General features: G+C 36.4%; 2 protein-coding genes across 6 annotated transcripts; both read right to left on the reverse strand.

The window, feature by feature from the left end:
- Positions 1–7141: 7141 nt before the first annotated feature.
- On the reverse strand, positions 7142–12301 carry LOC120275083. Of its 2 annotated transcripts, XM_039281574.1 has the most exons (13): positions 12109–12301; positions 11460–12023; positions 10067–11359; positions 9654–9981; positions 9317–9572; positions 9019–9238; positions 8754–8908; positions 8565–8624; positions 8264–8392; positions 8099–8158; positions 7856–7975; positions 7678–7743; positions 7142–7494 (listed from the first exon to the last, which is right to left on the reverse strand). In XM_039281574.1, exons 1-13 carry the CDS (start codon positions 12211–12213, stop codon positions 7413–7415), a joined length of 3438 nt encoding a protein of 1145 aa, XP_039137508.1. In that variant the 5' UTR covers positions 12214–12301; the 3' UTR covers positions 7142–7412. The 2 variants fall into 2 exon arrangements, with proteins under 2 accessions (XP_039137508.1, XP_039137509.1); XM_039281575.1 differs by lacking the exon at positions 8264–8392.
- Positions 12302–12824: 523 nt separating this feature from the next.
- LOC120275763 (uncharacterized ATP-dependent helicase C29A10.10c-like) lies at positions 12825–17581 on the reverse strand. 4 transcript variants are annotated; one of them, XR_005541150.1, is made up of 13 exons: positions 17355–17579; positions 16634–17194; positions 15417–16535; positions 15011–15338; positions 14679–14934; positions 14390–14606; positions 14206–14300; positions 13959–14108; positions 13776–13835; positions 13494–13590; positions 13280–13333; positions 13128–13199; positions 12825–13019 (listed from the first exon to the last, which is right to left on the reverse strand). XR_005541150.1 is itself a non-coding variant. In XM_039282455.1 (12 exons), the coding sequence occupies exons 1-11, from the start codon at positions 17454–17456 to the stop codon at positions 13160–13162; spliced, it is 2982 nt and encodes a 993-aa protein (XP_039138389.1). In that variant the 5' UTR covers positions 17457–17581; the 3' UTR covers positions 12825–13019; positions 13128–13159. The 4 variants fall into 4 exon arrangements, 2 of the variants coding, with proteins under 2 accessions (XP_039138389.1, XP_039138388.1); XR_005541149.1 differs by having other exon boundaries at positions 12825–13033; XM_039282455.1 differs by lacking the exon at positions 13494–13590 and having other exon boundaries at positions 17355–17581.
- Between the last annotated feature and the right edge of the window lie 2065 nt (positions 17582–19646).

A 19646-nucleotide genomic window follows, 5' to 3' on the forward strand; every position in this document is an offset into this window, starting at 1 on the left:
ATTGGCCAGAAATCGATTTTATAAATATCATTCTGGTCATTGTACCAAGTGAATTTAGTTCCAGATAAGCCCAAATCAAAAAGAGAGTTATCTAAAATAAAATTGGAAAAGAGGAAAGACTTAGAGGCATAGTGAGCGAAAGACCTTCCCCCGTGCCATCCCCCTGTGCTCATTACAGCTGGTAATAGAATTGAAATCTTCCGTAAAGAGCCAGGGGGTGTTGAGAGAAAAGACACCATTAAGAGAGAGCCAGAGGAGCTTCGGATCGGTGAGTACCTGAGAGTTATAAATGGTTGAGAGAACCCAAGTTTTATCATGAGATGTAATAACTAAATAAAGAACCAGGCGAGAGAAAGCCACCAGAGTGACCTTACCAATCGATTTTCTCCAGAGAACAAGGATACCTCCCAACATACCATTGGAAGGGATGGCAACCTAATCCCACCAGCGCTTATATTTATTACAAAAACGAAGAACTCTTGGAGCATTTGCTTTGGACTCCACTAAACAAAGAAAGTTTGGCTTCATACGAGCGATAACATCTCAAATTCGGGTATTCAACCGAGGGTTAGAGATGCCTCTGCAATTCCAAGTAAAAATTTTTAGACTCATGAAAAACATCAATAAAAGGAAAAAATAAGGAAAAAGAGGAAAGAAGAGAAAGGTTAAGAGTTAGGAGTCATCCTCCTTTTCAATGGTGTCGTGCCACTCTTTGAGGAGTCTCTCCTCGCCAGGGCTTCCAATTTTGCTTCATTTTGGAAGTGGCTAAGAACCATGTCGACATCTGATTCATCCGAGGAATTAGTGTTATCAGATAAGGTGCCTTCCATAGCATGATCGGAAGGCAAAGGATTTGCAAGAACATTTACTATCCTATCCACCACCATAGCATGCCCAAGATTCTCAAAGTCAACATCCCCCTCTGGAGATTGCGGGACAAGGGAGGAGATGAGAAGAGGGTTGTCAAAAAATTCTCTGGGTTGAAAAAAATTGAAGAGCCGCCTGTTAAGGGACCCAATGAATCTCTTTGCTATTTTCCAGGTCTAGAGATGTTTTTGGAAGCAAGCGAGGGGTGAGGCGAAGTGACGTTGTGGCAGTTGTCAAAGCATGGCATGGTTTGCAGTGCCTCGAGGGCAGACAAAGCATTATGAGGGGGACATTGATCAACGGGAAAGTCACTCTTGGGACTTGAAGAAAAAGCATTTGAGAGAGGGTGGAAAAGGCGAGGAAGCCCTCTGCGGCCTGTATGCCTGCCACATATCAGATGGGGACGAGATGATTCCGCCATGTGTGAAGCCGCAAGCCATGCAGGTGGCCACGCGTCGTCCTCTTGGCCGTCATGCCCAGACCCATCGCTGGCATTAAGGTTTCGGTTGCTACCATGAGAACCCTCGCGGTCGCCTCCCCGTCCCTTAGCCGCCTCCCTGTCCCTTAGCTGGGCCACGACGGGATCTGGGCTTCAACCAAGGCCCAAACTCACTGTTATCGTCAGGAGGCTTTGGGAGAACCACAAGGTCAACTGCGATGTCCTCCTGATCATCGCCTACCACATATACCTGCATTATAGGCGTAGTTTGCGCCAACCCTACTTCGCGGACACATGGGCATAAACTGGGCGTAACACTGCGATTGCTAGCTTGACCACAGTTGGCCTCGCCTTGACCCACTCTCCCGCAGCTATAGCAATAGATCAGAATTTTTTCATATAAGACCAGAATAAAAACAGAATTTTCTCCATACTTTACCCATGTCCCTTACAGAAGGGGTTGGTTTGAGTCTAGCTCAATGCAAACCCTGGAGAACTTTGCTCTCGATCTGTCTAAGGTGTGTCCGTCGACCTTGAGCACCCTGCCAAACTAGGAGTTCAAGGATCTCACAACCCCATAGCTCCATCAAAAGGTGATATATTTGAAGCCACACTGCGGGAGTTGAAAGTCTTTCAAATGCCAGTTGAAAACTTTCTTGCCGTGGAGAAAGCTGGAGTATACGCCCAGCCACCAACTAGGGTCCTTCCCAAAGTAATTGGTTTGCATATCTTGTGTTGCATAACGAATATAATAATACCCGTTCGGAAGATCTGCCATCGAGAACTCACCGAGGCCTCGCCACACATCCGCCAAGGCTAGTTTCGCTTGGTCAAGGTGGAGGGATTTTCTAAGGAATTTAGCATATAAAGACGACTGCATACCATCCCGAGCTGAAGACCAAAGCTTAGGATCAAAAGTGACTAAAGATCTTGATGAGGCTTTGATTTTATCAAAATGAGTTTTTTGAAGATGAGGAGGAAACTCCACCGTGCTAGGAGGAGTTCCGGCACTGACGACGTTCACCCAGGAAAGGCCAGCTTTGGCTCATGGGTGAGGAGGAGGACGAGCATCCCTTAATGACCCCGAAGGGGCCATGGGAAGGTTTACTCATATGAGGAAGTCTCAAAGGAGGAAGAACTCAAGAAGTTGTATTATCCTTGAGCTATTATAGGAGGGAAACCAAACCCAAGCATTGGAATTACTAGGACTGATAGTCCCATGTTCTAGAATAGGAGAGTTAAAGCATTCCCCAAAAATGCATCTCAGCTTGGAAACATCTCAACTGTCATCAATGATCGACCAATCAAAGCTAATATTATAATTTTTTTAATAAAGTGGATAAACCACAAATGCATTAAAAACGAGAAAAAGAACACAGAAGATTCAAAATAAAGAGTACAAACAAGGGCACACAAAAAGAGAACAATAAATCCACTAGAAGTGGAACAAAAGGAAAGAAAGGACAAGGTTTCTAAGAGAAGAGAGGGTCTCCTAGAACATCAATGCATGATGGTGCGGAAACTAGCCGGCGACATCCTGTTGCTCGTCAAGATTATGCTCCTCTCAAGAAGAGGGTCCTGAAAACTGAATACAACGCCTGACAGCAGTGATCAACTCCTCTAACCTGTGCATCTCTCTTGTTGGAGCAGCTGGAATCCAAAGCTAATATTATCAATATAAAAATCCATATTGAAGAAAGTAGAATTTAAGGATAAACGAAGCTTAGAACAGCAAGGATCATTGTCAAAGGATGCATTGTTAGGGTTCAAAGACTTAATCTAGAGGCTAGGAGCCAAGACCTGGGCAATTTTGCAAATTAAGATAACTATATAGCTAGGTACAGTTGCCTTGTCAAGATTATGACCATTCCATATCTTGAAGGGTACATATTTGTTAAGCATGATGTTTACCCAAATTTTCTCATGGTCTTTCAATAGAGCGAAAACATTCTTAACCATTAAAGTTTTCTTGATCACTCTAAGATCTCTAAGATCCAGCCTTCATTCCGCACCCCACCCCCCTTCATCCCCCTCTTTTTTATCAAGTGTAGCAATATTTCAACCAATAGGGTGTATGGAAAGGGATGTTGGAGATTGGTCTCTGAGTATGCTGGAATCAATAGCTTTAATTTCAGCAATTTGGAAGAAGGTGAATGGATCATTTCATATGGGGATATGAGAAAGGACACACAAAAATTTTTCAAGGACTTAATTGCCACTTGCACTTGGAACCTATGGAAGACCAGATGTTATATGGTTTTTTTAATAGGGCAAGATACTCAACAGGTTTTTCAGCCAACTCTCCAAATCACTGAAGATCACATATGGAGGATTAAAGGGCAACTCAGGAAGTATCTCAACCTTTTTGTTTCTCCAAATAAGATTATAGTATTATGTGATGCTTCCTAGTACGCCAACTATCCCTTATGTGGTGTAGGTTTTGATGTTGTCACTAGCTCGTGATCAATACTCTTGGCAGGATCAATTTCCTTGGTAGCTGATTCCAGCACTCAAGCAAAAATGTTAGCAATCACCATGGCAATTGAACAGTGCAGATTGAAGAATGTGGAGCCTAGCAGAATTTGCACCGATTGCATTTCAGTGCTAGAACTTCTCAATGAGGATAATGCTCAATGTGGCTGCCAACTTCAAGAAGAAATTCAACACATCAAGAGCCTTCTCAATCTCAATCTGACACTTGAGCTAACTTATTATCCCCTGGAGGTTAACTCCTTAGTGGACACTTTGGCAAATCACGTGAGGATGAACCCTGGTTCATCCTTGTTTCACAAGGGAGCTGATCACTGAAGATGGCTGGAAGACGCAGTGTCCTTAGCTGGGCTAAATTTCTAAGTTTGTGCTGGGCTAAATTTTCTAAGTTTGTTGTTTAGCTTTGTCGGTCTTTTTTCTTAGCTTTTTTAGCTCCCTTTGTAAAAAGGAAAAAAAACCTGGTGTATGCCACTACTATTGCCCTTCTTATCTCAAAGGAAATTCCTCACTAGTTTAGATATAGAATCAATGATCATGTCAAAGCAAATTGCAAACCCTCCATCATATTTGTTGTCTACTTTGCAAGCCGATATCAATTAAATCTTTATGTTTTTTTTCGAAAAAAAAAAAAGTTGTTTGACTAGTTAACTAAGAGTACTTAGAGAGACAATAATTGATATTCCTAGCAACTCTACAGGATGTCCTGGTAACTAAAATGAGGTCATCTGAATACATCAAATGGTTAAAATTCCTACGAATTCTAGAGTCAAATCAAGGAAGAAAGTTGGAGCTAAGAGCATGATTTAAAATAGCAGTTAAATTATGGGAAGCTAGATAAAGAGAGAAAGGATCACCCTTTCAGATGCCTCTATAACTGGAAATCCATTTAGAAAGTTGACCATTGATTAGGAAGGGGACACTAGGAGAAAAAAATGCAAACTTTGATCCACTTAATCCAAACCGGAGGGAAATTCATACTAATTAGAGTGGGAAGAATAACATTCCATTCCAAGACATCATATGCCCTATCTATATCAATTAACACAAGGTTCACTGTGTTAACACATTGTAGCTTGTGAATGGAATTCGAAGATAAAGAAGCCTTCATATGAAGAGTTTCGTATATATGTTGCAAATGTGACGTTTGGTCATGTCCCACCACGTTATAAACAAAGAGCAAATCATTTTTGTGTTAGAAATTTAATCAAAGTATGGCATACAACATCTAAGCATGTAAATATGTCATATTATAAAGCCAAAGTATGACATCTAATATGTCACATTAATTAAGTAATTAATATGTAGCTGAAGCAGGATCACTTGCCTCCATCTATAGCAAATCAAACAGAACAAACGAAGGGACTAAGATCTCCACTTGAAGAAACCAAAGGCTCTTCCAATCTATCCCGTTCTCTCTGGTCGACGGGACTGGGTATTCTCGAGAACGTTAGATCGGGGACCCTTGGTGATGTACTATATATAATCCTTACCATCAAAAGATTAACTCAACTTAAAATCTAAGTAGATCATTATCAAAAATGCCAATTAAAGTTAATTTAGAATTCCATTAGATAAAGTTATGGACCACTTTATTCAGTTGGAATCCAAATTGGATTAATATCAACACGAAATTAATTCAGAATTGAATTCAAACTAACATATTGTTCATGCATGCATACCAATGTACGGAAGATGAGGAGGGTGATGTGAGTTTGAATCTGGGGTGATCATAGCCGTTCGTCTTTATTAATATATAAACTTCAGGATATTCCAAATTATGAATAATGATTAAAAACACTATTGTGATATATATTTACAAAATAACATGATCAAACAAAAATTTCAAACCAAACGCACTTTTTAGGTTAGATCCAATCATCCGATCCAAAAACTTACTGTTACACATTATGGAATGAGTTATAATTTTGTATAACTATATCAGTATTTACTTTGCAAACTAGGAAGAACACATAAGTGGAAGTGGGAGCAGCAGAGAAGAAACATGAGCGTAAGGTAATTATAATGATTGAAATGATATTTAACATGTGTGTTTATGCATTCATAAAACTGTTTAATGATGACAAACTAAGAAATTTTACCTTTGTGTTCCATTAATTAATTATTAATCTCTTCACTGTTTTTACTTTTCATATATCCTGCCTTCATCCTGCAATTGACAAAGAAAAGTTTGAGCTTTTCAAATACCAAATGCCAGATTAGTCACAGGTTACATAGGCACAAACCTTTCTTTAGTTTGATGTGGACTTTATTCTTCTCTTCTACCTAAGTTTTTAATATCCTGCATTGAAGAATAGAAGCGAGTCTTTTATCACCAATTTACCAATTTTTATACTTGATATCAAACCATAACTAAATAAACCGACTAACAGCAAGACACAACATTTACAAGCCAATACATACGCTTCATCAGTTTTGCTACAGCATAAGCATAAGCACTCTCAATATTCTTTACCAACACATATTTAGAATGTGAATTTGGAACACAATAACCTCTGGTTTTCTGTGTCACCAAGATGAAAGGATGAGAAGAGAAATTGATACATTTTCAATAGTATCACATGGACAAACAATATATCAAATCATTTAATCACAAAACCTTGGCAAAGTATTTGATCATGGCTCTCATTTCATCCCTTGCATTGAAGAAGAAAAAAACCTCAATTTTTCCCACCAAACTATTTGTTCCTGATAGAAGATGATAGAAGAAGTGTATGCCAGCCCAAGGCATGTATGATCCCTTTAGGTCTTACTTGTAGGGGCAAACAATACAATACAAATATATAACATAGGTATATACCCCTGTACACAACATATACATACATATATACATCTAACAGTTCCAAGGTTGAGTGACTTTTAGTATTTTCCAAAAAAAAAAAAAAAATTGAATAAACAGAAACAAGAAACCTTGCTCTTTCCAATGAGACATTTATCCGCTGATGAGAGTACTGTAATCCAACTTCTCCAGCAGAATCAGGCATCAGAGCAGAAAATACTATGATATCTTTCTCTCCACCTTGAAATTCATCAATTGAATTAACTGTCACAGAAAAGGATTCATAATCACCTTATTCTTTACCAAGTTCATCTTTTATCACAAGAACTTGATTCAGTATAAGGACATATAATTATAACATATCTAGCTTTGTGGCAAGTTGCCTACTCTGCTGATCTTGTTCATCAGTGACAGTGTCGCTGTTCTTTCCTCAGAAGACAGTGGGATGAACAAGGCCATTAAGTAAGAAAAATGGGTGCTTCTCATCAAACCAATTTTTATCTGATTCATAACCTGAAGGATAAACCATGCATTGAAAGCAACATAGCTTGCCAGAATAAGAAGAGAGCCATTGACCATCCAATCATGACTTTCATTCGATTTTTCATGAACATAAACGTCACAATTTACTACAAGCCAAGGTTCATCAATAATCATTTGACATTTAGCCCTTTCATGTAATGCTTTAGTTACACAGGTACCAGATGCTCATAAGATAATGTCCAATCTTTCAGGCTTAGATCAGATGGCAGATAATGGCCTGAATACTGCAGGGGTATATTTTATATAATTATAGTAGATTAAACCTAGAAATCATTTTTAACTCTGATTAAACCAGCGAAATATTCGCGAAGCAGCTGAGCCCATGACTGCAACAGCAACTGAAGCCGCGATGGTAACACTGCAACAGAAGAACACACAACATTTATCACTTGTCATTTATAGGAAGTTGCTTAAGATAGCACGATAAACATAAATGCATTCTTTCTTAATTAATATTAAAAAAAACCTACTTGAACATAATTAAGTGTTACATTCAAACATCATGTTCAAATAAAACAAAAAATTAAAAGTCATATGTTACCACATGTTGCCCGGCTCCTCTTTTCTCTCTTCAATCAGCTGTTTTGGTTTTGGTGCTGCTTCCATCCTGCATTTAAGGAATTAAATTTTGAGTTTTCCAAGATTTTTAATTTTTGATGCTTATGATATCTAATCCACAAACACACTAAATTTTTTTTTTTTTCAATAGTTTAGCTTACTTTAAGGTTGAGCTTGATGCATCATAATTTGGATTACCCCAATTTGGTAGAGTATCAGTTTGCATATATCCTTCAGATTTGATTATTTGTGGATGTTCAGATTGATGCGCAGCTTCAGAACTACAAGAAAATATTTTGTGAAAACAAGAACATGATTAACTGATCAGTAACAGGAAACAGTAGTTATAGATTCATTTAAGAATATTACTATGTCTGACAGAAAATTCAAACTGGGAAACTTACCTTAAATTGCTTAAATTATCATGTTCCACTACATTCTTTTCCTTTGGAGCTGTTTGTGCTCTGCATTGAATAAGAGTCAAATATATGAATAAAAATTTATGAATTTAACATCGAAGAACAATTTCACAACAAACAAAAATGAAGGCATTATGGAAAAGAAATTACGTTGTGGTTGAGCAAGGTGCAGCATTAGAAATACAAATTGGCACATGATCTTCAGATTTTCTTGTGGAAGGATGATATTTCGGTTGATACATCACGTCAGAAACATGGTTTTCCTTAGTTTGAAATTTTCTGCAGTTAACATGCAGAAAAGACAGCAAGAAAAATTTATGGTCGACGTGGTATGAACTAAATAAATTATTTAATATATTAATGTGTTTTTTCCTGATTTCTCTCATAAATTAAACATATAGACAATTGTTCATCTGCCACGCAAAATTATGCAACACTGCAAAATACTTGCCTTTTATCCTCCATTTTTGGGTTGTTCTCCATCTTTTTCCCTTCTGAAGTTTTGATTTTGCTGCATCCAGAAATTGCAATTTTTATTTTATAATCCAAAGTTCAATGGTAGTGATGTTCAGTTTTGAACTTCTTTTAATGATGATTTCATGATTTTGATAAACAGCTTCTAATTGGAATCAACACACACCTCGAATCAGATTTTGGAGCTTCAGAAGTATTATCCGCACCGAGCTGCAGGAACTGATTTGAAAGTACATGTATTTCTCCCTCATTCTTCTTATCAAGACTTTTAATCAAAACATAATTGGAAAGTGATTTTGATGTTGAAGGCCCTCCAGATTTCTGAAAAACGATGACAGAAGAAAATAAGATATTTGAAGTAACAGAGCAGCAGTGAAATTGATGCATCTGTTTTTTTTTTTCATATGAACAAGCAGCGTACTTATCTATACCTTCTCTTGTGTTTTACTGATATCCAAGGAATTAGTGTTATAAATCTGATCATTTATTTTACCAAAGTCATTGCAATGTTTCATCATGGCATTCATGATGCTTTTATCATCCTTTGCATCAAAGAAGCATCCTCGATTTTTTGCATCACGAACTAATTTACTCCAGATAGTACCACTGCTAGATAATGTTGGAGCATTTCCTAAAATCCAAAGACAATGCCTGCAATTCATGGAAGTATGTGACATAATACTCATTACAAAGGCAAAAGTAATTCATGAATGTTCAGAAAAATTATACTTTGCTCTGGTCAGTGCAACATTTGTTCGTTGATGATTGTACAGAAATCCAACTGTTCCGGCAGTGTTCGACCTTACAGCAGAAAATATTATGATGTCCTCCTCACTGCCTTGAAATCCATCAACTGAATTAACTCTGACAGAAAAAGATGTTTTCCCATTATATGCTTTGCCGAGTTTCTCTTGAATTGCTGAAACTTGTGCAGTGTATGGACAGATGATACCAACACTAACTCTCCGTTTAGTCCTCACACATTCTGCACAGAAAAAATGCAGAGTGATTAGTTTAGCAAAGTGCAGCAAAAGAACAAGATTGAAACTAATGTTTGTTTCCAAACCACTGGCTAGTCTTCTGATTATGTCTGAAATAACTGCTACTTCAACCAAATTTTTCTTGCTATGTGCCAAAGCATCGGCAACCTCATTTCCGAACTCGATATTGATAAATGAATAAGGACCAAACATGGGGCCAGGCAGAAAACATCTAGCGTGCTTCTTGTCAGTGACATTCGGACCATCTGAAATTTGATTGTCATAAAAGCTAGCATTCGGGAATCGGCTTATCCAAGGGTGCATCCTGTACTGTACATTTAGAAGTTGCTTCTTGTAACCCAGTGAAGTTAGCCTCTCAAACAGACTTCTTCCAAACAGTGCATTATCTGAGACCTGAGAGCAGTGAAACAGTGTTAATTGCAGACAATTAAACAATAAAAAAAAAAAAGGGTACCAAAAGATGAGGAAACATTTAGACCTTGCTCTTCACCATTGCTGGTAATTGACATTCATCACCGATGAGAATTGCGTGGCGAACTACAGATAGCTGTAAAGGAATCAGTGTTTCGCACTCTTTTAACTGTGCAGCCTCATCAATGACCAACACATCAAGAGGTTTCATCCCCTTCACATTGTACAATTTTGAAGAAGAAGATGCTGTAGTGAACATAAGTGATGCTTTTTGCATGCAAAAATCTCCAATACCTCTTTTTGAACAGGTAAGAGGAAGTTTCAATCCTGACTGAAGTCTATACAATACTTGAAGACATCTTTCTTTGCTCTTTCTCAGCTCCGAAGTTTTAGAATTACTGTTTAGAACACTGTTAGACTTAAAGACTTCCTCTAGATCTTTCAGCTCCGAAGTTTTAGAATTACTGTTTACTACACAGTTAGACTTAAAGACTTCCTCCAGATCTCTCAGCTCTGAAGTTTTAGAATTACTGTTTAGTACAATGTTAGACTTGAAGACTTCCTCCAGATCTATCAGCTCCGAAGTTTTAGAATTACTGTCTTGTACACTGTTAGACTTAAAGACTTCCTCCAGATCACTGGTGGTAAACTTTTGCCGAAGAATGGCATGAAATTCTTGTAGTAGATCAAGGAGCAAAACAATGTCTCTAGAGCTTTCTACAGAAATGGAAGCACTTGGCAGATGCATTCTTAATGTTCTAAGACACTGACTCAGACTCTTTGAATTCTCTGCAAATTTTCTTCTCACAAAGTCTTCAAGAGTTATCCATTCCTTTTCGACATGTTGCTGATACAATTTGAAAGAGTCCACAAAGAGCTCCACCATTGAATCCAGGCAATGCTTCCAACCCGTTTTTTGTGCAAACCATGGTATGAGTTTTTTCACACGATTATCCAAGAACACATCACGAAGATAATCATTGTTCTTCATCCGATCTTTATTCCCAAATAGCAACACATCTCCAAGTAGAAGAGCGCCCTTTTCTGCAGCATTCTCTTTCTCTTTTAACAACTTCATATACCGCGAAGCGACTTCCATCACAGCAGTATTTGTAGGCGCACAAGTGAGCGTTCTGCATTTCATTTCTTTCAATATCCAGAGCAGAGCACCAGTTGTGTTCGTCTTTCCAGTTCCCGGTGGCCCCCAAATAAGATCAATTGAACATTTATCGTTGCGTTGAGATGCCCATACACAACTTAGTACTGCATTCTTTTGAGAATCATTAACTTTAAAATCAAGCAACTTGTTTATTATATTGCCAAGTCCATCAGATTGCGGCACTTCTCTGTCTTTGAAAATCTATCATAGAACAATATTCATAGCAATAAGTCAAGCACATAATATAAAGTTGTTCAAGCTATGTAATTGAATTGCCAAGAAAAGGAAACTGTGCACATACCGATGATTTATTGTTGATGACTTCATTAACAAGTAGCAAATTTCTTTTAGTAGCCAATTGAAAGTCAATTGCTCTCCACATACGACTTGATGTTGCAATATTCATCAAGTAAACAGCAAACAAAGGGGGTTTACTGTTTCCAATATCACAAAACTGATCATTGTCTAAGCTTTTAGACAATGAGATTTTATACTTATGAGGTGGCATCTCATCATCATCATCACCTCCCTTAGATACAATAGCAATTCTATATGATCTTCCATTCTGTATTAAATCAGAAACCAACTTTGGTCTTGTATCAGTTAAGACAAATATATCTCCTCTCTTTGGTATGTATATTTCATTCTCACCAGCAACTGAAGCATTTTGCCTACCAATTTTAATATGGTATAACAGTTGCTTCTTTGGACCGATCTTGTTAATTTCCAGAATATTAGTAAATGGAGCTTGTGCAATAACTTCAAGGCAAGAAGCAATATCAGCACGTACTTCCTCAAGCATAGGAAAAGTATATGAATTCAGATAACTCTTCATCGATTCAAAAGTTAAAGGATTTTTCACAACCTGTTTAAATGCATGGACTTTAATAAATCACTAATATTAATATCAAACATTTGAGATGGAAATATTCTTAAAAAAAAAAACTAACCTTTCCCTTGAAGAGATCTCCATTAAATATATCATCAAGAGACCAAGAGAATATGAAGTCTGCAACCAAATCACCATTCCCTTCATTTATCTTACTCTTTGCCATCCTTTCTTACTCTCAACACACCATGAACTTCAGGCTTCAGCAGCTCAGCTCTAAATGATCAAAGATCTTCATATACTGACTGTGCCTTTAGACTTAGTGCAGAAGAAATAAGAGACATTGACTCCAAAAGCCAAACTCTTTATAGAAAGGAAAGGAATTGAAGGAGGTTGCCTACAATGAAAGCTTATGAGGAATCGCCACGTGTACTATGAAGTGAAAAGAATTTGAATACACGGTTGTTTCAACACTATGTTAACACGTTGTAGCTTGTGAATGGAATTCCAAGATAAGATGCCTTCATATGAAGAGTTTGGAATCATGCAAATGTGACGTTAGGTCATTTCCCACTACGTTGGGAACAAAGATCAAAATCATTAATGTTCCTGCATGCAAAACAACGTACGGAAGACGAGGAGGGTGATGTGAGTTTGTATCTGGGGTATTCATATATATATATATATAGCCTTTCATCTTTATACATATATGAACTTCATGATATTGTAAATTATGAATAATGATTGAAAACATTATTGTAATCTATTCTATTAACAAATATGATTTATTTACTTTATTATGTATATATATATATATATACAAAAATAACACTATAATGTTGTCAACCAAACTTGATTAAAAAAAAAAATTACAAATCAAACGCATTTTTTTCCGTTTAGATCCAATCCAAAGACTTGTACTGTTATACATAATGGAAGGAGACATAAGTTTGTATAATCATATCAGTGTTTACTTTGTAAACAAGGAAAAACACGTAAGTGGAAGCAGCAGCAACACCATCAACTTCAACTCTGATTAGAATTTACTGCAGAGAAGAAACATGAACCGTAAGGGAGTTATATAATAATTGGAATGATATTTAACATGTGTGTTAATGCATGGACAAACTGTTTAATAACCTCAAACTAAGAAATTTTGCCTTTGTGTTCCTTTAATTACTTATTTTACTTTCCGTATATACTGTTTTCATCCTGCAATTGACAAAGAAAATTAAGTTAGAGTTTTTCAAGTACCAAATGCCAAATTTATCACAGGTTTGATAGGCACAAACCTTTCTTTAGTTTGATGTGCAACTTTAGTCTTCTCTTCTACCAAAGTTTTTGCCCTGCATTGAAGAATAGAAGTGAGCCTTTTATCACCAATTTACCAATTTTTAAACTTGATATCAAACCATAACTAAATAAACTGATTAACAGCAAGACACAACATTTCCTTGTTATGTGGAATCAGAAAGAGTGGAAGTATGATCAGTAAAAAGAGCTGACTTTGTTATTTTTGAGCTTGGATGTGTCTCCAGATTTATTTGTATGGGGAGGAGCTTTAGGTTGATCTACAAGTTTTGCAACATGCGCCTGCTTGGATCTAACATTTCTCAAGATAAAACAGAATTAGATGATTTAGCAAGAGGAAAGATTTACTAGTCATATAGAGAAGCAAATTATTCATTTTTGATAATACGAGAATCCAGATTAAACTTCTCCTAAAACATCAAGTATTTTAGAGATCACCTAAAAATATAAATGTCAGATTAAAAAAAAATTATTTACGTCTTATCGATTTGCTTCTCAGTTTTCTCTTTGTTCTTTTCTTTCTTCTCTGATTTCCCCCTGCATTTAACAAAGAAAAGTTGAGTTATAGCAGTACTGAATCCTAGCAATAATTGAACAAAATAAACAAACAACCAAAAACAGCATGTAGAAGATTGGAATTAATTAGTGAAAAGAGCTGACGATATTGTCGTTGAGCTTGATGCATAATCAGAGTTCCACAAATTAAGTGAAGAGATATCTACTGGCACTTCATCTTCAAATTTGTTCGCTGGGGGACATTTAGGTAGATGCAACATTTTAGATCTGCGCTTCTTGCCGGCTTGAAATTTTCTGCTTGATTAAAGTATAGAATAGGCAATGAAAAATATTTATAAGCCAAATTACTCATGACTTTGATAATTAACATCTTATCAGTATTCATACATACATGTTGTTAGCCTTTGGTGCTTCAGGAGTATTCTCAATATTGTTTACCAAAACACTGTTGGAATCTGAATTTGGAACTGAATAACCCCTGGTTTTCTGAATAACAAAGACGATGAATTACTAGAACGTAATTGATACGTTTGTAACAGTATCACATGAACAAACAATGTATTAGTTCTACATACCTTGTCCTGTATCCTGTTGATATACTCGGGATTGTTGTTAAGCAAATAATCTAATCGACCAACCTTGCCACAGTATTCGATTATGGCATTAAGAAAGCCTTCATCATCTTTTGCATCAAAGAATAAATGACGGTTCTGTGCATCATGAACTATTTCTGCCCAGATTGTTTGACTTTTAATTAATGTTGGTGCATTTCCTAAAATCCAAAGACAATGTCTGCAATTTATGGAAAGAGGTGATTAAGTATTCAGAAAAAAAAGAAATCATTAACAAACAGAAACAAGATACCTTGCTCTGGTCAATGCAACATTTGTTCGCTGATGATTGTACATGAATCCAACTTTTCCAGCAGGATTGGCCCTCACAGCAGAAAATATTATGATATCTTCCTCACCACCTTGAAATCCATCAACTGAATTAACAGTCACAGAAAAGGATTCATATTCATTATACCCTTCACCAAGTTCGTCTTGTATCTCAATAACTTGTGCGGTATAAGGACATATAATTCCAACGCCAAGTTTCTGATTAGTTCTCATACATTCTGCACACGGATACAGACAGTATAATGAACATAATTTCATGAAAGACAAAGAACACAATTAAGATTGCTTACATACCATTAAAAAGTCTTCTGATTATTTCTGAAACAACAACTACTTCGACAAAATTGTTCTTGCTATATCCCAATCTATCAGAATCCTCCCATCCTGACTCAATGTTGATAAATGAATAAGGACCAAACATGGGGCCAGGGAGAAAGCATCGTCTGTGCTTCTCATCAATAACATTTGGACCATCTTCAATTCTTTTTTCATAAAACTTGGCATTTGGAAATTGGATTATTTCAGGGTGCATCCTATACTGCACATATAGCAGGTTCTTCTTAAATCCCATTGAACTTAACCTTCCAAACAGACTTCTTCCAAACAGTGCTGTCTCTGAGAGCTGTGAATTGTAAACCAACTCATTATATATGTCTTAAATCTCAACAACATTAGTTCAACAAAATGAGGACATTCATACCTTGCTCCTAACCATTGCAGGCAACTGGCATTCATCACCGATAAGAATAGTGTGTCTTACTCCAAATAGTTGTAGAGGAATGAGTGTTTCACATTCTTTTAACTGAGCAGCATCATCAATGACAAGTACATCCAAGTCCTTCATCCTCTTCACATAATGCAATTTCGAAGAAGAAGAAACTGTGGAGAACATATGTGATGCATGTCGTAAGCAAAGATCTCGGATACTTTTCTCAGAAAAATTATCAGGAAGATTCAATCCTGACTCAAGTCTATGCAGGACTTGAACACAGTTGGCCCTGCAGTTTCTTAGCCTGGAAATTGTAGATCTGTTTTCATCCACAACCTCGCAGGAAGATTTGAAGACTTCCTCAAGAACACGGATGGAAACATTTCTGCAGAGAAGTCGTCCGAATTCTTGTAGCAAATCAAGAAGCACCACAATGTCACTGGAACTTGCTTCTGAAATGAAAGCACTTGGTAGATGCATTCTGAATGTTTTAAGACAGTCACTCAACCTTTCTGAATTGAAAGAAAATTTTCTCCTGATAAAACTTTTAAGAGTTTCTGCTTCACTATTGTCATATGAAGCTGCCTCATACAATGAAAGACAATTTTCAAAGAACTCCAACATCGAACATAAGCAATAGCTCCAACCAGTTGTTTGTTTAAACCATTTTGCAAGCTCTTCCACGCGATAATCCAAAAACACATCTTGAAGATTATCACCAATGCTCAAGCTATCCTTATTACCAAACAACACCACATCTCCAAGTGGACAAGTACCAATTCCTTGGGCATTCATTTCTAGCAATTTCAGATAACGCAAGGCAACTTCCTTCACAGCAGTATTTGTTGGTGCACAAATGAGTGTCCTGCAATTCATTTGTTTCAATATCCAAAGCAGAGCAGAAGTTGTTTCAGTCTTTCCAGTCCCAGGTGGCCCCCAAACAAGATCAATAGAACATTTCTCATGGCTTTGAACTGAAGAAACACAAGCTAGTACTGCATTGCTTTGAGATTCATTAAGCTTAAATGAGCTCAAAATCTGTGGTATGTTGTCATCATGAATGTTGCCAATTACTTCAGCTTGTTGGTATTCAGCTTCCGCTTTAAAAACCTATTGTAAATCAATGCATATATATATATATATATATATATCAAAATCACACTCACTGTAAAAGTTCTCTAAAGAAAAACTCATTAGCCTCAACATACCGATGATTTATCATTGAAGATCTCTTTGATAAGTGTCAAATTTCTTTTTGTAGCAGATTCAAAGTCAATGGCTTGCCATATTCTATTGTGGGTTGAAAAATTAAGCAAGTAGACTGCAAATAGTGGGGATTTTCCCTTTTTGATCTTGTAGTAAAGACCATCCTCTATGCTTCTTGATGCTGAAATAATAAAATCATCCGGAGGCAATTTATCTTCGTCATCTCCTCCCTTAGAAACAACAGCAATTCGATATAATGGACCCGGGACTGGAACATAAATGTTCCTTGGCCTCACAACTGATAATAAAATTATGTCTCCTCTCTTTGGAATGTATCCTTCTTCATTACCATCTAATAAATCATTTTGATGTTCAACAGTAATTCGATACATATGTTGCTGCTTTTGTTTGACATTGTCAAGTTCCAAAATTTGAGTAAATGGAGCTTGAGAAATAGATTGTAAAGAAGTACATAAATCAGCTCTCACTTCTTCAATCAAGGGAAAAGTAAATGAGTTCAGATAATTGCTCAGAGAATCAAAAGTTTTAGGAATCTCCTTAACCTGTATACAGTGACAGAATTCCTAATGTGATGATAAGCAAGGAAAGCAAGAAACAGATGAAAAAGTGTTCTACTAAGTAATACATAAAAACATATTCCTTGTTTTTCTTAGGATATACTGAGAACATGGCATTAAGAATGGATAGACATGCATGACAAACCTGTTCTTTGAAGAGAGATGTATTTCTCACTTGATTGACAGACCAATCAAAGATCAAGTCCTTCAGATCAACATTCCCTTTTCTTCTCTGATTCATTTCCATCTTCCTTTCTCTCTTTCAGTTGTATTTTCTCTTTCCCCAGATGGTTATCTGATCTTCTATGAAAATTGGTAGCACTAAGCAACGCATTGACTCAAGTCTTCATGAAAAGCAAAAAAGCTGCCTACGTGCAACTGTAGCGTGATTCTTCACGAAGCAATGAATTATTTGTGTATTTTTCTTTTTATAAATTGGGTATTTGTTTTAAAAAAAAAAACAAAAAAGAAACAATGGTGACAAGTGCAAATTTGTTGTCCATGTAGCGTTTTTAATTTAATTCATTTTATTTTTATAAAACCACTGTGCATTAAATTAAAAAAGCAACATTGATGATGTGACAATCAAGCTAATGTGGCACAAGCATAAGTGATGTGGCAAATAAAGTGATAATGTGGCAAACAATAATAACAAGAATGATGATGATGTGGCTAACATGTCACACGCATGAAGATATAAAAGCTAGAAGATCTTAGTAATTCTCTCAATAATCCATAAGAAGAAATTATTATTTTTAGCATGAGTATCAAGGTGAAAGATCTCTCATAAAGAGCAAGTTTATCTTAGCTATGATTTAATCTATCTTCGGTAAGATCTAAGATGTAAACTCTTTTCATGAGAGATCTATTTTTAAAAAAAAGATTAATTTATTGATTGGCAAGATTATTATGAAGATTGCATAGAGCATAAGTTGGTTTGAAGGCTAATTATGGGCGGAGCTATTGAAGGATACAAGTCATATATGGTGAGATTTGATTGAAGATTTGAAGACTCAAGCATGGATGATTGAAGATCATTCTTGAAAGATATTAAAGGTTAAACTTGAATAAGAGGATATTACGTTTAGTAATAATATATTGAAGACCCAAATTTGGATGAATGAAGATCAAGTTTGAGGATTTTTGTGAAGACCAAACTTGGACCAAGTTTGCAAATAAGATCGGGAGATTTTTAGTGACCATCTTTGGTTTCGCGCATTGGTGGGTGCAACTCTCACGAGAGGGGCTTGCTGAAATGACATGAAGAAGGAAACAGTTGTAGGCAGGAAGAGCTCGGAATGAGTCAACTGTTATGAAACGAACTAAAGGAACCTGGAAGGTTGAAGGTGTCGCAAGTTCGGTTACAATTGGGCTAGAACTCAGTCAGGTTCAGTAAGATGGGCAGTGTTGTAAAGCAGGTTGCAACTAGTGTTGCAACATCTGACTTTGGAAGGTGTCCAAGTTAGAAAGCCGTGGAGAAGTCTAAAAGAGGAAAATATATTGGGATGTAGGTACATCTATATAAAATTCCCAGTTTGAAGATTTAGGATGAATTACGCGTGAGAGACCCCAAGGTGTGTGGGTTGAGGAGAGTGGGCATCGGGCAATCATAAGAGGGTTTTCTTTTTCATTTTGTGAGTGAGAGAGTGTATTGTACTCTTCATTCTTTTACCTAGTTTAGTGGATTGTTTTCTCTAGGCTCGGTCTCCCAAATATAGGTAATGTTGTGCCGAATTGAATCACCATATCATGTGTCTCCTTTTTCTTGCATGTTTGACTATGTGTGTTTTTCATTAATTGAGAGTTTTAGCAAATAATTATTACACACCTACCTACCCCTTTGTATCTAACCAAAAAACAATAATGTCATAGATTCAAAAAAGGATTTTAAAGAGAAAAAAATGCTAAAAAAATAAAAAATAAAAAAAATAGTGGAATGTAATGTTTATTACTAAAGTTAAAATACAATAATTGCCTAATTGTATCCAGGAGAGTTTGTATTATTTGTTAGATGATTAATTAAGTAGATTTAATGATGATTAGAGTTGAGATTTTTACTTTGTTTACATTGATTAATGGGAGATAAATTGGGAGATTACCATATTAATTGATTGATTGATCTAGAGCCAAATTAAGTCGGCGTCTATTTTTAGTTGATCAGAAGATTACATAATGAGTTGATTGGTTGAAGATAATGTTTAATTAGAAACTATTTTAGGCTGAATAAAGTGATGTTTAAGCTATTAGTTAAAAATCATGTTTGGTTCCTACTAGACCTGACCGCGGTTCGGTTCGAACCGTAGAACCAAACCGGAACAGCCACTATTAGAACCGAACCAGAACTGTAAAAAAGGTTTCGATTCTAAATCGAAACCTTAACCGGAACTTTAAGGTTCCGGTTAAGGTTCTTATGAGTTGAAAACCGGAACCTGAACCG

The sequence above is a fragment of the Dioscorea cayenensis genome, chromosome 14 (assembly GCF_009730915.1).
Source record: "Dioscorea cayenensis subsp. rotundata cultivar TDr96_F1 chromosome 14, TDr96_F1_v2_PseudoChromosome.rev07_lg8_w22 25.fasta, whole genome shotgun sequence".
Classification (NCBI taxonomy): Eukaryota; Viridiplantae; Streptophyta; class Magnoliopsida; order Dioscoreales; family Dioscoreaceae; genus Dioscorea; species Dioscorea cayenensis.

Bases quoted from the DNA above. Each gene is read 5' to 3' on its own strand.
- LOC120275763 (XM_039282455.1), bottom strand. From the start codon at position 17,456: ATGGAAATGAATCAGAGAAGAAAAGGGAATGTTGATCTGAAGGACTTG. The intron at 14,607-14,678 runs GTATCTTGTTTC...CATAAATTGCAG, and splicing joins GTTGCATTGACCAGAGCAAG to ACATTGTCTTTGGATTTTAG. The intron at 13,200-13,279 runs GTTTGTGCCTAT...TGTCAATTGCAG, and splicing joins GCACATCAAACTAAAGAAAG to GATGAAAACAGTATATACGG.
- LOC120275083 (XM_039281574.1), bottom strand. From the start codon at position 12,213: ATGGCAAAGAGTAAGATAAATGAAGGGAATGGTGATTTGGTTGCAGAC. The intron at 9,239-9,316 runs GTATAATTTTTC...CATGAATTGCAG, and splicing joins GTTGCACTGACCAGAGCAAA to GCATTGTCTTTGGATTTTAG. The intron at 7,744-7,855 runs GTAAGCTAAACT...CCTTAAATGCAG, and splicing joins GCATCAAGCTCAACCTTAAA to GATGGAAGCAGCACCAAAAC.